The 18,098-nt window shown below is 35.7% G+C and overlaps 2 protein-coding genes across 12 annotated transcripts in view; one reads left to right on the top strand and one right to left on the bottom strand.

The window, feature by feature from the left end:
• The first annotated feature begins 1,989 nt into the window (after positions 1-1,989).
• On the top strand, positions 1,990-5,030 carry esd (esterase D/formylglutathione hydrolase). 3 transcript variants are annotated; one of them, XM_039655811.2, is made up of 9 exons: positions 1,990-2,113; positions 2,521-2,604; positions 2,683-2,771; positions 2,941-3,039; positions 3,421-3,545; positions 3,642-3,761; positions 3,857-3,955; positions 4,181-4,348; positions 4,728-5,030. In XM_039655811.2, exons 2-9 carry the CDS (start codon positions 2,537-2,539, stop codon positions 4,806-4,808), a joined length of 849 nt encoding a protein of 282 aa, XP_039511745.1. In that variant the 5' UTR covers positions 1,990-2,113; positions 2,521-2,536; the 3' UTR covers positions 4,809-5,030. The 3 variants fall into 3 exon arrangements, with proteins under 3 accessions (XP_039511745.1, XP_039511746.1, XP_088989356.1); XM_039655812.2 differs by lacking the exon at positions 1,990-2,113 and adding an exon at positions 2,139-2,265; XM_089133230.1 differs by lacking the exon at positions 1,990-2,113 and adding an exon at positions 2,331-2,411.
• Positions 5,031-5,233: 203 nt separating this feature from the next.
• The window catches only part of lrch1 (leucine-rich repeats and calponin homology (CH) domain containing 1), a 47,226-nt gene continuing 34,361 nt past the window's right edge, over positions 5,234-18,098 (bottom strand). For 7 of the 9 annotated variants that reach the window (XM_039655818.2, XM_039655815.2, XM_039655814.2 and 4 more), the window contains 4 exons: positions 16,416-16,525; positions 16,129-16,266; positions 15,537-15,614; positions 10,015-12,882 (listed from right to left, as the gene is read on the bottom strand). In XM_039655818.2, coding sequence (XP_039511752.2) covers positions 12,601-12,882; positions 15,537-15,614; positions 16,129-16,266; positions 16,416-16,525 — 608 coding nt within the window. In that variant the 3' untranslated portion in view covers positions 10,015-12,600. Of the gene's footprint in view, positions 9,095-10,014; positions 12,883-15,536; positions 15,615-16,128; positions 16,267-16,415; positions 16,526-18,098 lie in introns of those variants that run through there. The other 2 variants (XM_039655820.2, XM_039655821.2) reach the window with 1 other exon arrangement.

Genomic DNA, 18,098 nt, shown 5'->3' on the forward strand with positions numbered 1-18,098 from the left:
TTTAAGCGTTTTTTGTTAAAGTCTCTGCAGCTAGTGTATTTGAATTTTATTTATCTGCAACATTATGTTAAATTATTTATGTTTTACATAATACATGTTCTCAAAACTATCTATGTTTCTTAAAAAAAGTTTAGCAGTTTGGCTTTCCTTATGATCTGTTCTGAAATGGTTGCATTGTAATTTTTATATTGTGATATATATTGTTATCGCAAGAGGTTGGCTTTCCGTTGTTAAGTAGAAGTCCTTCGACCATGCTAGTCTCACGACAGGGAGCTCAGACTTACGCAGAGCACTGGAAGACAGCCGACTGGCGTGATTAGACTGGGAACCCCATTTCGTTGTCACTGCATAACTCGTATTGACTACAAAACGGAACATCTCGGTTATGGCTGTAACGTTACGTATGTCTCCCTGCCCCTTTCGCTGTACAGTAGTAGTTCAGTCTTGGCTCCTCAGTAAGTAAAATAACTCCATGTTGCCAGTGTACTTCCTTATATACCTACGAGGTGGGGTGGAGTTACGCTATGCAAAATCCGCAGATGGCATTTATTTGCCTTTGACTCGTTTTGTAATACTCAAAGTTGATAGGCTTTCTAAGCGAAACCCCACTTTGTAGTCACAACGTAATATCTCTGTTCCCTACTCACGGAACGAGGGTTACATCCATAAGCGAGACGATATTTTGTCATCCAGCATCAGAGGAAAGCTTGGCAGTTGAGTTATTGCGCTCTGTCTGTTCAATAAGTGCACTTTGTCTTTTTGGAATTTTCAGTGTCAAACTGACTGTACAACTCACATTATTTATACACATTTAAAAAAAAAAATAAAAAAAATTATTGCATAGCATAGAATAGTTTATAATATATGAGGTAGTACACCAGTACAGAATAATTTGGAAACATTAGTACTGGGTGGATCGGTGATTATAATTGTTTAATGGATTAATGCTGTGACCAGATAAGGCAAAAGACTTTTGGAGGTTTATTAGGAAACCTATAAAAAAATGTTGAAGGTAAATGCCTTTACAGTTGGCTGATGGAGAGAGACTGATTGTGTTCTTCCTGTTCTTCAGTACACTGTGTTTCTGCAGTTAAATGAAGTAAGCATTCCGTTCCATGCTCTGGTAATTGTCTGGACAGCCTACAATTTGACTTTAACAGGGGACACTAATGTATTTTCGCTGTATGTGGTCATTACAGTTTATTTCGTTTTTAGAAAGAACATGGTTCTATTGGTTTGAGATGCTTAAGGTAACACGTTTCCATGGAGCCTGTCATTTCATCCTTATCACATTTATGCATGCAGTGCAGTGGAAGCAGGCACTGAATCATGCCGAGTGTTTGTAAATGATGGCAGCTTACAAACAGAAATCGGCTGAAGGACACAAAAAGAATAAAGTTAATCAATGGTCTATAAGGATAAGCGACGGCTATGAAATTATAGTGACAAATAATTTGATTTCATTGGAAGGAAAAATTACGATTTTAGTAGAGACACACGCACACACACACACACACACACACACACACACACACACACACACACACACACACACACACACACACACACACACACAAACGTTAACTGATGTAACAGTTAAAATCCACTCGTTAATATGCTTCCCAGTACAACACAACTATCAAGTCCTAATTTAATCTTGACTAATAGCCTACATCATGAGAAGTTATTACTTTGCATTATATCATTAACAAGGCACAAACATATCCAGTAAGCTTTCAATGTAAGTGTTCACATTATTTACACTATCAGACCATAAGTATACATTAATATAAACACTGATGAATTATCATGTTTACTTAATACTTTAACTTACATTTCTAGATCAATTGTCAAAATATTGATCAGTAAAATCCGACTTTTAGGCCTATTAATTCATTCTTACTTGTTGTGGACCAAAAAAAAAAAAAAAAAAAAACTTCTTGGGCGCACAAAGAAGGAAGGAATGACATTAAACAAACATATCTCTCGAGCGCCCCTGTATGACCAAACCGTAGAAGGACAGACCAAAAACGTAAGGGGGCGTGATTTTACGTCCTACGCTAAACCCTGACGTCACAGACACACTGAACTCTGGAATCCTTTAGCTGCAGAGGTAAGTGCTACAAAATAATATCCAGGCCATTATCATGCATGAAGAGGACTTACATTTTGATGAAACTTACATTTTTTCAGCGTACGCTTTGGCATTCTTTTAAGCGTACCGGGGTCGCTTCTTTGCGTCGTTTTCTGCAGATCCCGTTAGCAGTAAGTGCTGCGAGTTTGGCAGGCCAGTTACTTCAGTGCGCATGCGCAGACTCCATGAGTCTGTAGCGTTGAACATGAATTTACTGTTATTGAAGCTAAGCTTCAAATGTTGTCCAGATACATGATATTTGTATTTCACCCTTTACGTATGGAAGTCATATAATGAAGTAGTTTGTGTATATGTTTGCATGCGAGTGCAAAGTAAGTCTGTAATGTGATCTTTCATAACTCGAACTTTGATTTTTCTTAACCCAGTAACCTAAACGGCGCAATGGCACTGACGCAAGTTTCTTCTAATAAGTGCTGTGATGGATATCAGAAAGTGTTCGAGCATGACAGGTGAGAGACTGTAGTTTTCATCAAAACCACGGAATAAAACATAACTTACCTTGATCTTAACATCAACTCTATTTCCAGCTCTGAGTTAAAATGTAAAATGAAGTTCGCCATTTACCTTCCTCCCAAGGCCGAGAGCTCCAAATGCCCAGTGTTTTATTGGCTTTCAGGTACTTAAATTCATTCATAGGTCATAGTGCATACTAAAGTATACTATATTGGTGCCTTTAAGTACGTTTACATTTAAGAGGAACAAATCAGTCAAAGAGCCAACAATAATTGTAATACGTAGCATGTAGGCTACCTAAAATGTATTTAACCATACACTGTTTTTTCTAGGTTTGACATGCACAGAGCAAAACTTCATCACTAAAGCAGGGAGCCAGCAGGCAGCTTCTGAACATGGGATCATCATTGTAGCTCCAGACACCAGTCCACGTAAACATCTCAACGTTTGTTAAACACCACCACTACAGTTTCAAGTCTTGCTTGTCCATCTCGGGAGACATTACACCCTATAATTATGATTTCTGCCCCGGCCAAATCCTTGAGAGACACGGACATGTTAATTATGGAAACGGGTGCATTGTGAGGCAGAACATTACTGAAACATTTAGATAAAAAGAGTATCTCCTTAGGATCAAATAGCATTGTGACTTCCTAGTTTAGGTGAGGCTTTAGATTTTCTCACCAGACCGTCAATCCACTGCTTGGAAAAAATCCAGTTAAAACAGAAATATTCAAGTCTACAGACACTAAAATTTCCTCATTTACACATAAGCCCATGGTCAGAAAATGAGATGATTCTGCTCTCGTCAGGTGGCTGCAACATTGAAGGAGAGGAAGAGAGCTGGGACTTCGGGACAGGTGCAGGATTCTACGTCAATGCCACCCAGGAGCCCTGGAAAAACAACTACCGCATGTACTCGTATGTCACCGAAGAGGTGTTTACTTTAGCTCTGTTTTATACTCTGATGACTGTCACAATTAAAGATTGGATAATGCACTCATCATCTTCATCACATTTCTCTTGTTCTCAGCTCCCACGACTGATTAATTCGAACTTCCCTGCTGATCCGGAGAAAATGTCCATCTCTGGTCACTCCATGGGGGGCCATGGAGCTCTCGTTTGTGCGCTTAAGAATCCTGGGAAATACAAGGCATATTTCATATTACTTGAACTGCTTCATCATTTAGTTATTTGAAGTTCAGATAGTCTATATCATTTTTTTTCTTGTGCATTTGCCTGTTTCAGTCAGTGTCAGCATTTGCACCCATCTGTAACCCCATACAATGTGCATGGGGACAGAAAGCTTTCTCTGGCTATCTTGGACCTGACAAGTCCACCTGGGAGGTAAGAGATAATCATACACTAAGTGTGTACTCTACACTTCAGAATTTGTGGTTGGTAAGATATTTTTTTAGTGTTTTGGAAATAAGTATCATGCTCACTAAGGCTGCATTTTTAGATTAAAAAAAAAAGTAATTTTCTGAAAAATAATATTTTTTTTTTACCTTGGCACACTGCATTGTACAAGTACAACATTGCTTTATTTGTCTTCCTCTGTCATTTCCACAGCTGTATGACGCTACAGTATTGGCTGAATCATATTCCGGTCCTGAGCTTGATATTCTGATTGATCAAGGCCGTGATGACCAGTTCTTGTCTTCCAGTCAGCTTCTTCCTGACAATCTGATCGCTGCCTGTTCCAAGAAGAAAATTCCCGTAGTTTTCCGCCTTCAGCAGGTCAGTACTGAACCCACTGTGATGAATGAGAGGAAGGACAGGTTTGGAAATCTAATTGATTACCCAGTATCTGTGCTTTGATAGCCACACGCCAAAATGGACACATACCAAGAACTGTAAAAATGCTAGAATTCATTTGAGTTTTTTCACTGGAATTATTACTGTATGCTGATAAATAATATAATAAAGCATTTTCATGGTGGTAGAACAGGTCTTTGAACTTGAAATAAACCTCAATAATAACACTGACTTTTTACATTTTAAATGAATTCTCCATCAGTGCAACTGAATCAACTCTCAGAATTAGATGTCACCGTATACATTTTAAGACAAAATCTGCTCTCTTCTGTTCAATCTTGTTTTTCTTTTGCTCTGTCAGGGTTATGATCACAGTTACTATTTCATCTTCTCCTTCATCAACGACCACATCAAGCATCATGCCAAATATCTGAATGCCTGAAGCTAAGCAACATGATTATGGCAGCCAGCTCTTGTGCCTTCCAGATCATTACAAAACCGAAAATCTACTCACCGGGAAATTGCATCGGAACCACGTCTTGACTGGTTCACCATCTCTCAAACTACAATGCAACCCTTTGTTTTTTCATATGCATAATTAACAGGGTGATGTTTAACTGTAGAGAGATTTCCTTAAATAAATGCATTTGGTTGTGGTTTTGTATTTGTTGTTCTGCAGTCAATTATTTGAATTAAGTATTACATAAATTCTGCAAATGAATCCATTGCGCAGAATTATTCTACATGTCCTCATTTCACACGTAAAGCAGGCTAAATGTCTCAGACATCTGATTAATGTGGTTTAGCAAATTAATCACCATTATGTCATGTCTACTGTATCCTAGTTATTTAAGAAACAAACTAGTCTTTGAAGGTGAAAGTTTTTACTGGTAGAAGTTGGTACAAATAAACCATATTTACAGAGGTTAAGGCAAAAGGTGGAATGATATGCATGCTTTTCCCAAAAACATTACTGTACATGCACCTTAAAGTTCACAGAATTACAAAGGGGTAAAATCCCAAACACTGAAAAGACATGGAAAAATAAGTCCTATTTATAAAAATTGAAGTACAAAAATGTTGTACAAGACTTTTCTCTTTACAATACATTGAAGATGACAAAAAAAAATCCCAACATAAGATTCAGCAGTTTAAGATGATTTATCAAAAGACATTAGTCACCTGATCAGCTAACATAGTTCCTCCAAATACTGTAATATAAATACCCCGCATAATACCATTTGCCAGTTGCCAAAAAAAGACAGTCCCAAATACATAAAGTGCAAAATACTGTCATTTCAAAATCAAATCTTCATTAAAATCTAGTGTGTAAAGTAGTTTCACTACGTTTGGTGGGGAATGTTGATAGTACAGTAATGATGCACAACTTGCCCACTGCAGCAGAGATTTGGAAATCGTTCTTTAATGAATCTAAACTAAGGACAGAATTTATCAAAAGATACAGCAGTGAAAATGTGTATAAGATAGAACTATTGTCTAATCTATACTTGATTTTAAAATAAATACAAATGTTTAAGGCTTGCCTCTTGTAAAACTACCACCAAACACCAAAATCTAAGTGCTCTCCCTTTCAAATGTCTCTAAAATTACACTTTCTAATCCATATTTCTATTAATCACATTATGACAGTATGAAGAATACCATTAGGATACCCCCCTTTTTTTGGTGTTTAAACTTCTGGGTAGATGTTTTGTTACTAATTACAGTATACGAATGTGAATACGTTTTGAAATTAGTTTAAACTTGTCAGTTTCTGTTGCCAATTAAAGGGATAATCCTTGTGAATGTATTTTAGTTTTAATTATTCGCATGAATAAGTCTCTGAAATTATATTGTATATGGAAGTGTTATAATTGCTTTCATATAAGAGATTGAATCATAATAAAGCTGTTTTATTGCCCTGTCAGTTCACATTAATAAAAGTACATTTAAATGTAAGTAAAATACCCAAATATATTCTTAATAAAATAAGCACATCAAATATAAATGTTCTGTACATTTTTCACATTCACACACCACATCACATCACATTACAAATCCTTCTACAAATACAAAAGTCTTATTTTAAAAATAATTGAAAAGAACTGTATAAAACCATTGTGTTTCTAAATCAGTTTAATAAGAAAATAATTTTGGCAACTGTCAAATAATCTCCAGTGAGATTCCAGCTTTAAATATTTTGGTCTGTTTCATGGCTGAATCTATGAGGAGATGAAGCTTTGGACATCAGACTTTCCCTAAGCAAATACGCACAAGTAGAACAAAGTAAAAAAGAAAAGAAAAATAATAATGTCCTTAGACCCACAAACAACTTAACATACAAAAAGTGCAAACATGTGCTCCCGTTCTGTCACTCTCACAAAAGAAACACTCTCCTGAAGATATCAAATGCAAATACACAAAGAAAGAAAGGTATGTTGCGTTCTACTGTAAACACACTCGGACATTTTCTTTTAGTGATATAATACCTGACTGACAAGTAAGCAGAGCAGAGACAGTATAAAAAGCCACACTTCCCCTGAGACAAACATCAATGGCTCCCAAAAAAACAAGTCAAAAGTGGTTTATGGTTTTTCTTGATTGCCAACACACTATAACTGATTCATTTGTCAATTTCCCAAATCATTCATTCAGTTCTCAAAACAAACACATTTCTCAAACCATTTAACACATCCCACCTTGTTTCACATTCCAATTTTCTCATTTTACACCCGCTTTAACCACGTTCTCATTCATAAAACAAACACATAATATAATTAACTTAAGTGTCACAATGTGAACTCAAATAGCATGTAATCCATGAGTGAACATGAAGTTTAGCAAAACTGATGACAAATCGCACGATATAAATAGGAGCACAGGTGATTGTGCTTTAGAAAAGACCCTAACACTGGAGAAAGAGCTGAACGAATTATCAAAAGGGGTTTTATACTACAGAGAATAATAACGGTACTTTCACTATTCTAATTCATGTACAGTAAAATATAGCACATGTTGTACACCCTCAACCTTGTGATTGTCAAATTAATTTGTTACTATATTGTACTATATTTTTTGCAGAACTGAGAGAAGACTGTCTGATGGAGGTAGAGGAGGTATTTTGTCAGAAGACCAAGAAACTGCTGTACACAGTACTGTATAATATAATGACATTTGACCGAAAGTGCAGAGGATGCAATGGTAATTGAGAGCATACAGTAATGTGTTGCAATGCATACTAGGTTCCTGTTCAGTTCTTTGGTATTTGGTGCTTTTCATCTACTGTAAGATCACTTTAGTGTAATGGAAATATTTTCTTCCTAAAGTTCTTTGTTGTATTTTACTGTACCAGCGAATATATTATTGCCCAGAGGTTTTTGTTACAGTGTTGTGAATTGATCTCACTGCTGTTCTCTGGGCAGGAAAGTAATCTTGGAAAGTATAAGCAGAGTAAGTTTGATTCTAAAAAAAGAGGATATTTTGACTAAAATTAGATTTTGGCCTGGAAGTTTAAGAATGGTTGGTGTGTACTTGATGTGTAGTTTTGAGAAGTTGTAGTTTTGAGATGGTCTTTATAGTTGTGAGAATTGTTGAATTGACTGTGTGTTTGCAATCGAGAAAAAACTATTTAAAACGAATCAATATTCAAACTGGGAGGACGAGTGTTTTCAATCTAGATCACTAAAGGCCCAACACAGATACAACATAATCTAAACAAACACACCCACACACAAACACACACACACACACAATATATATATATATATATATATATATATATATATAGTGCTTAGCATAAGTGAACACACCCATGCTAAAGTTGACTAAAAAGAGGAATACAAAATCATCTTTTGGAAATTGATCTTAATGGCTTAATTAAAAAAAAAAAAATGAGAAAAAAAATCCAACTTTTAAGGACACCAATTTTCTTTGTGAATAAATAATGTATCGTAAAACCATAAATGTTCTTCCTTAAAATACAGTCAGTCAATAAGTCAGGACACCCCTATGTTAAATTCCCATAGAGGCTTTTATTTAATTTTTAAAGGCCAGTTATTTCATGGATACAGGATATTATGCATCCTGATAAAGTTCCCTTGGCCTTCGGAATTAAAATAGCCCCACATCATCACACACCCTTTACCTAGAGATTGGCATGGTTTTATTTCAGTTAGCCTAATAGCTCGTTTGATTTGCACTGAAGAGATGATCTTATGGAAAGTACCCCATAAAAGATGATTTTTTATTCATCTTTTTAGGCAACTTTAGAATGGTGTGTTCACTTATGCTAATATATATATGGGGAATGGGGAATTGTGCATCTCTCAACTAGCTGCTTAATAAATACTGCATGTATATTAAATAAATGAATTTCATATCTTAAGCTAGTTTTTTTAGCTACTTTTGCATACAAGTCTATGGCCTGGGCAACAGTGATCACATAACAGTACTAAATAAAAAAGTAAAGAAAGTTAGAAAAACATGAGCAAATACCTGCAGTTGAGGATCAGCTACGATAATAAGAATAAATGGACAGTGTTCAGGAAATTTCTCAAAGATCATCTGGTGGTAGAGGTCCATCCACAGGGAATAGTGCGTGTTTGTGTGTGTGACTCATGAGAAGAGTGTCTGGTTGTTGGAAGTCTCATCCAGCAAAGCTTGGACAGTAATGCCAACTTTGATCAGCCCCTTCTCCTCCAGAATATGATGTGGCAGACATAATTTATCCTGGAGAGAGAGATTCACAAAGAGGACAAATGAAGTGCTTAGTCAGAGGAAAGAGACAGGGTCCCCACAGTTATATAAGTTAAGGACATTTTCAGGCATGAGAATCTCAAGACATGTAATGTTCTAAAACAAATTATCTTTATTTTAATTATTTTTACATTTACACTCAGCTCAAAACATTTAATTGTTATCAAGAGTAATCCTAGTAATCACAACAACTGTAAATTTGACTGAAAAACCATGAAGAGAAATAAAATGACAAAAAAGCTGAATGCACTCTGTACTAAGTGCAGTTAATTAAACTCATTAAGACTCACCTCATTTAGCAGTGATGCCCAGTATGATATCAGTTATTCAAACAATCAAAAATTCTCTCTCATATAATATTTGAATCTCAAAGCCTAAACACACATACTGTGCTGTTTAAAGATTTGGGGTCAAAACAGTTTTTTTTCTTACAGTATGTTTTGAAAGAAGTCTCTTCTGTGCAACAAGGCTACATTAACAGTAATATTGTGAACTATTTTTTACAAATAAAATAACTTTTTTTCTCTTTAAATGTAATTTATTCCTGTGATGGCAAACCTGAATTTTCAGCAGAAATCAATCTAATATGTTGATTTGCTGCTCAAGAAATATTTCTTATTTTTTTCAATGTTACACAAACCGCTTTATATTTTTGTGGAAATTGGAAATACATTTTTTTTCAGGATTCTTTGACCAAAAAATAGCATTTATCTGAAAAAGAATTGATTTGAAATACAAATCTTTTGTTACATTTAAAATTCTTTACTGTAACTCAATACACTGAGCCCTTGCTGAATTCATTCATTCTTTTCAAAAAACAAAAATATATTACTGACTCCAAACGTTTGAACACTAACAAGACAAAAACGTCTTAAAAGAAACAACCACAAAGCTGAGAAAATCAACCTGAACTGTACAGTACATTTATTCCTTTATATAGGATCATAAAAACCAATGCCTTACAAAGTCCATAAGCGGCAGCAGCAGCAGCAGCACTGCACATAATTCAACACTGAGACGAGTCAAAGAGTGTAGATCTGGACAAACAGACACAGCTGATCCGTCAGAGCACCCCATGCAGACTCGTTTAAGCCTTTTACAAACACTATTTGCATTTGGTAGCTTTTTTGAGATATGAGCAAACAACTGGGAAATTAGAGTCAGTATTGAAGAGTCAGTATTGCCTTTTATTTTTGACAAACTGGATGATGAAACATACAGAAAAGTGTTTTATATTTTTAAGTAAATGATGCCAAGAGGCCTCGGTGACATCACTGCTCAATTGATAAAAAGTTCTTTTAAATGATTCCTTTTATCTGTGATGAGATGGACAAGGTCATTCTATTATGTGAGATAAATATCAGAACCTAAAATAGAATCAGAGGATCCAATTAGAATCAAGAGAAACTCTGTGCACAGACCTTCACAGCAGGTAATTACATACAACAGAGATTGCACTGGCAATCATTGAACTCATACAAATTGGGTTCATCTGATATTTCATAATTTAAAAACCTGACTTAGCCCTTTATTACAGATCACTGATAGAATGCATAAAGAAAATCTTCATGAAGAGCCCATTATTCCTCATTGTTTGGTTTGGATTAGTCACCTCTCTGTAGAATTATGCATATTACATTAATTGGAAAATACATTAAGTTTCCCTCTGTGTGTTATTTTGCTTTTCTGAATAACAGGAAATTAAAGAAATTATCGATTTGTCCTATTCGGATCTCTCTCATTAGGAGAGAGAAAATGCTATGGATAGTGTTGTGGATAAAATAACACTGTAATCAATTTTCAATAACACACCAAACTTGAAAAAAACACTGTTAACCAAAAGTTGCTGCTTTTTACATCCAACAGATTAATTAGCCCTTATGCTAATGATTAATATTTTAACCTCACCATACAAGACTTCTGTGCAAAGCAAAGCTATCGTTTTGCTTTAATGACATCTGGGCCTTCACTTACTCAAGTGTCCTCATACTACCATCTATAAATTGTTTCTTTGAAGCAGACCTTGATTCCTGTAGATACATTGCTGGTGGCATGACTGGCATGAGGCAAAACCCCCCTATCCGTTTCTTTTATTTTTGTTTTGTCATGCAGATGCTAGTACTATGACACTTATATTGTTTATATGTTAACTTTACAAGAGGACCGGCAAAATGTTCAGCGTTATGACTGTTAAAATTCAACTTTACTCTTAAAAATAAAGGTTCCAAAAGGAGGTTTTCGCAGTGATCAACATTTTGGGTTCTTTAAATCAATTCTTAGAAAAGTACCTTTTTTTTTCTCGGTGTAATGAACATTTTATATAATCTAAAGAACATTTGTCCACCATAAAGAACATTTTGTGGAATAAAAAAAGTTAAAGGTTGTTCATGTTAAAGGTTCTTCATGGAATCAATAGAGAACCTTCATTTTTAAGTGTTTCTGCAACAAGATTTAGAGACTGAAAGTGAGTGAGAACGTGGCCATATGTCATTCCTTATTAAAGTGCTCAGTGCACCTCTAGCGTACATGTTAGCAAAGAGTCTGTTTAAAGATGGCTTCCTCAGCATTTTGCAAAGACTTATAAATATTATATTCGCAAACTAATAAATAATATTTCTTCAAACATGAAATCATCAAGTTCCTGTATTAAGGAGCACATGTTGTATTACAAAAATGTTTTGTGTTACAGTATGTATGGTTTCACCATAGCCAAGTAAAGATATATACGTTTTTTACAAATAAAATTTGCTTCAACTAGGGTGACCACCCATCCCGCTTTGCGTTGTACCACACAGCATTTTCACTCCTTGTCCCGCACGTTGCATATTGAGGAAATGTCCCACATTTTCATCAGTCTATTGATTTTTAATTATCATATTAAGAAAACGTGCATGCGTTCTTTTGCCTTTTTTCTTTTTGCAGCATAGTTTTTACCTATACATATAAGACTGTCTATCTAATTTCATGTTGTTTTATATTTTATTTGTTCATTGTTTATTTTGTTGGATTTTTGTTGGACTTGGTCAGAACTGTTTCTAAAATAGTTATCTGCATGATGCCCGCTGCCTTTGGGCTCAGTGATGTTGAATTTAAATGACATGTAAAATAAAGATTTTTGCTAGCACAGGTACTGAAAATTCTTGGGACAGCAGCACCTGTCTAAAAAAAAAAACAATTTCATCAGATTTATTCTATTTCATCAGAAATGATCTTAAAACAGGGCTTAATTGTAAAATACATGTCCTTTAAGTTATGTTTTAGTGTTGATAACAAGTCCCAAATTGTCCCACACAAACTTATAATCGTCCCACGTTTGGTTTGTTTGATGGTGGTCACCCTAGCTCCAACTGACAGGGATACATATTTTCCTTCAAAAAAAACAAAAAAAAACAGGCAGTGTCCATTTTAAGACGTTCAATGTGCTTTCTTAGACAATGAATGATATAATGGTGTTATTTGTGTGTTTTAGTGTACACATATTATTTAAATTCACTCCAGCTGTAGGCCACAAACAGCATCACCAGACAGAAAACGTGCAGCAGACTTGAGCCAATCAGATCCCATATTTGCCAGGAAGGAGGTGGAGTCTGAGTGGACTCGGGGATAAGCTTCTTGACCTCTGTCTCTTTCTCCCTGCCACCCTCCACCTTTCCTTCCTTCTGCCTTGTTCCTCTGCTCTCCAACATGACCAAGGCCGCGACCACGGCCCAGAGTGGACGCAGGTTACACTGCAGAACGTCATAAGCCGAACAGAGAGAGGACTGAGAGAGATTCAAAACATAGAGGGGATGACAAAAAAGAACCCGGAAGAGGAAGAAAAGAGGAGAATAGGGTAAGAATGAAGTATAGATAGAGAGAGAAACAAAGGGAAAATAAAACCAAATGAGAAGAAGAGAGATCATCCGTTCGGCACCAGAGAAAGATAAGGAAGGTGATTAGACCGTGACAAAGGTCAAAGGTAAAATGCTTTGAGCTCAATAAACGGTAAGAATTCTGGATCATTCTCAGGAAACAGTGCCATGTGTAAAAAAATGTGTGTACCTATGACTTACTTTAGTTAACAAGAAGATACTGGACTAAATCACATTGTTTGATACATTTCACTCGATTTAGTGTGTACTGCTAAAGACAGTTTTGGGTTTTAAACAGTGTTCTGTTCATTTACCTCTTCATAAATGACGTTTTCTGACCTATTTAAAGAAATGACATCATAATATTTTTGTGGTTGAACCACATAGTTACAGTATTTTATGTATTTCTATTTGCTCACAGATATTGGCATCATCAATTTCAATAGTTCAGCTTTTCTTTTATATATTATTCGTGGCACAGTACATTTGTTTTTCTTCAGAAATCAATCTAATATGCTGATTTGGTGCTCAAGAAACATTTTTATTATTATCAAAGTTGAAAACTAAAAATGTAAATCTTAAGTAAATGTAAAACAAGGTAGGAAAAAATCCTCAAGTTTTCAAGCACAAATGGCACCATTTCCAGAGAAGGACCCTCTTACTGCCTTCTGAAAAAGAGTTTTCCGAGAGAGAGTTGAACGTTATAAGTCAGTGTCTCTGTTTCAGAGGGCAGCTGTGGCTGGGATAGATGCAGTTAGCATGATGGTTAGCAGAGCATGTGAAGTAGTGAGTAGTGAGAGTATGCCAGGCACAAGTTGAGCTACAGCGTTAAAAACTGTACAAAGCAAGAGAGTTGCAAAAGCCAGCAAAGAGCAAAGCAGGTCAAGCTACACTAGTGCGTCACTCAACAATTACACTACACCTCTAGTAAGTTAATAATAAAAACAATGATATACTGTATAAACCTAACCTACTGTATATAAGACCAGAAGTTACCAAACAAACAAGGCTTGCCACATTATCTCTAAACAGAATAAACTAGCCTGTTAAACATTAACAGCTACACGTAAAAGGGTAGCAAACACAAAAAACACAAACTGACAAAGCTAGCTGCCATGCAGACTTGAAGTAGCTACTGCTACTACAGACACAAGCTATGACAACTACAAGGTTCCAGTACGGCACACTCATCAGAACAGCCTGTTATGAATGGCTTGGACCAAGCTCAACCCATAAAGACATGAAGAAAACATCTGCGTTCCTACTAGAAAGGCAACTGATATGGTAAAATAACCCTTTTTTGGAGAGCAGGACGGCAAAACCAATAGAAACGTTTGCACAGTTTGAGCAAGAATGTAAAAAGTGGAACACATGCACACAAAAAGAGATCAACAACAAACATTTCGTCCATGTTTCAAAGTAACATGGTCGTTGTGCTCATTGTTACTAATTTGGACAAAAACGAATTGCTTCTAGTTTTGTGTTCAGGATAATGCATTACGCACATTGTTGCACTGAAATAATGGATTTATGGACGATTTACACAGAAATTCACTATTCCATTCCATTGTCTGTTCATCACTCTCTGTCACAGCTTGAAGAAACATGATCATTTATCAGAGAGCAGGTCAAAACCAGTAACAGGATGGAATGAAGCTCTGGAAATGGATAAAGCCTAAAGCCATGATGAAAACATCTTTATACAAAGGCATGATGCAGCTCTAGTATGAGGTTGTGACTGAGAAAGTGCCTGTTACTGCTGTTCTATGATCAGTTTTCCCCCAAATCTACTGAATAGAGAAGGTCCAGGATGTTTTTGAAGCTGCTAAACACAAGACTCCAAAACGTTTAAAGGCATGACCGATCATAGGCCAGTTTGAGGCAATCTCAGCTGCTTCAACCAATCAGATTAGGGGTGGCTGATCAAAATAAGTTGTCATCTAGTGATAAAATGTTTTTTTAACCAGAACCTGTTTTTAAGAAGCCCTGGGTGTACAGGTTCATTTTCACAAAAACTCATTTGAACTATTCGGGCAGGTTTCCCAGAAAGAGATTTAGATATGTCAGGAAATTTAGTGGAAATCCCCTTTAATAGTCCACTTCAATGACAGACAAGTTATAATCTGTCAAATGTATAGGATCAGATTCGCGGTGAATTTTTCACCAAATACAAATTAGACTACAGTCTCTTAAACAGCTCAGTAATACCAGCAGCTAGAAATATGAATACCAGAAGAGCTCCTATTTACTTTAATGGGGAAAGACTGGAACTGTTAGAAACTGTCAGTAATAGCACATTTCGAATAAGCAACCGAAACAGACAAAAATAGTATGATAAATTCTACTTCTTTCATTCAGTAAAACTAACAAAATATTTAATCTATGATTGACTTCTTATACTGAGAAAAGAAATCATTTCACACCACCACAAATAAATGAATGCTTTTAATTTAGGACAGTACATACTGTAAGAGACTAGTACAGCAAAACCTGTACAAACAGTGGCCCTTGAAAAACAGATCTAGTTAATTTGGCATTCACAAAAAAAATAATTACATATTCACCTGAGGGACTCCCATTTTCCTGCAGGCGTCCAAAAAGTTTTCAACATTTCTGCGACACTTAGCCATGCTGAGCTTGGGCTGAAGGTTTAACGTGTCCATGTGCAGATATAAAAAAAAGAGAAAAAAAAAAAATGGTTAACAGACTGCAGTCAACAAACACTACTGTTCAAACGTTTGGGGTCGTTACGATTTTTTTTATGGAATAAATTTATTAATGGAATAAAGATTTCCATTTCATATACATGCTGTTCTTTTGAACTTTCTACTCAAAGAATTTCTGAACAAAATAAGTAATGTTTATTGAGCATCAAATCAGCATATTATAATGATTTCTGAAGGATGATGTGACGCTGGACACTGTAGTAATTAAGCTTTGCCATCAAAGGTATAAAAACATTTTAAAATATATTAAAATTGAAAACAGTTATCTTAAATTGTAATAATATTTCTCAATATTACCGTTTTTACAAAATGTAGAATAAGAGAATTCAAAAATGTTAACTTAAAAAATATATATATTACGGACCCCAAACATTTGAAAGGTAGTGTACAGTGTTTGTGTGAATGTGCAGATCATTCAGAGATGACTCACCACTGCAGGGGATGGTACGTGGATACTGGCCACTGAACGCGGCTGGATGTGATTGACTAAGTGACAAAGCACGACCCCATCCATGAGAGAGGAGCCCAGATCTCCAGGAAGAGCTACTTTCAGTCGGCTCTCAATGCTCTGCCAAAATAAGATTAGGTAATAAATACACTCTTTTAGTTTAAATATAAAATCTTGTGGGGTCATTTTTAGTCAGTCAAGTTAACTGACCAACTAACTAATACAGTTAGTTTATATACTTTGCTTCTGTGTGATAGTTTGTTTCGTACCTCTCGTAGTTGCTCTGTGAGCTCCAGCTCCTCTCGGAGCTGCTCCATCTTTCTCCTCATGGTGAACTGAGGATCCACTGATTCCAAAGTCTTTTGCGTCCTGAAAAACACTGTCACACAACTGAACCGTCATCAGTCTGCAGAGAGCACGTTATATCTCTTGTCTTATTTGCATAGGCATAAAGACACAATTTAAAGTCAAATCCATCATGATATGGATTTAAAACTCTAAACTTTAGGTAACATATGGCGATGTCACTACTTTTGACATTATGCTGCTTTTTAACAGACAAAAGGCTTTTATTTTCATTCTTTATCACAATGAACATCCTGTCAATACCTGACAGCTCACAGCCTTTATTATATGACGTTTCCCCACAAGGGGGAGCACTGGTCAAGACATGAGAGAAAGGAAGATTTAGAAAGACAAGAGCACAACACTTCATTCCACACATCTGAGTGTGCTTCTGTAGTTGCATAACTAGTCATCCTGTGAAAAAATGAAAGGAAGAGGACAGTATGAAAGGAACACTAAAAGGACGTTATTCCAGAACATTCCTCCCTCTTTTTGTTGTCTCACAGTTTAAAGCCCTGGAGCCATGTTTCTGTGCTTGGACATTAATGTAATACAGCAAGCATGAGCCAGACTTCTCTGGGCAGCAAAAAAAATAAAATAAAGTGTGTGTGTGGTCCTGGTAAACCCTATATTAACAAATGTACCCACAAATATGACAATATCCGAAATCTTTATGAGGAAAACAGCTTATAAATCATAAGTTTTCTTTGATTGGTATAGGTTTAGTTGTAGGGTTAGTGTAAGGGGATACGATATACTGTACAGTCCCCAAAAAACAAAACAAAAAAATGCAACATGTATGTGTCTGTACCTACTTACAATTTTGGGACACATTCATAGCCCAAAGTGAGCTAAATCTGACAAAATCTCATTTGGTAAAAATCAACTTTTTATTGTAAAAATACAGATAGGATAACTAGGAGTACATTAAAACAGTCAACAGAATGTCCCCATGTAGATGGCTAAATGTGTGTGTGTATGTGTGTGTGAGAGAGAGAATCAGAGAGAAAAAAAAGATGGCTTAAAAGTCATTTATCATGCTTCAGAGAGGCGACTCTGTGTTTTACAGACTACTTTCTTAAAAGTGTGTATTTATTATGTTTATGTACACTTATTTTTTTCTGCCAGCCTAACATAGAAACACTGACTCAACCAATGGCTTAAGTTTTGGGGCAGGGCTATCTGGTTTTTTCAACAATAGCAATCCGAGCAGTGTTTGAAGTTTGAAAACAGGTTTTTTTAAGCTAATGACACAAATTAAACTTTCACTTAAAAACAAAGTATCTTTCTCCCACATTTTCTTTAGTTTCTATCTCAACATCTCATCAACAAACTTACAGGTCAAAGAGAGAAACAACACACAGGAGAATTTCTGACATCTAACAGGAAGTTACAAATTTTCCATGTTCTCTAAAAGTATTCATCTTATGGACAGAAATCAACCTCAATCTGAACACCACATCATTCACAAAGTGCATAATTGCTTATTTTCGTTATTAATCATCCACCTATCACTACCTCTTTCTCTTTCTTTCTCGTAAGACGATGAGCAAGTACACATGTCTCTTGGCAGTTTTACATACTCTGAAACCATTTCCTCTTAAATG

This window comes from Pimephales promelas, chromosome 7 (genome assembly GCF_988280905.1).
Source record: "Pimephales promelas chromosome 7, fPimPro1.hap1.1, whole genome shotgun sequence".
Classification (NCBI taxonomy): Eukaryota; Metazoa; Chordata; class Actinopteri; order Cypriniformes; family Leuciscidae; genus Pimephales; species Pimephales promelas.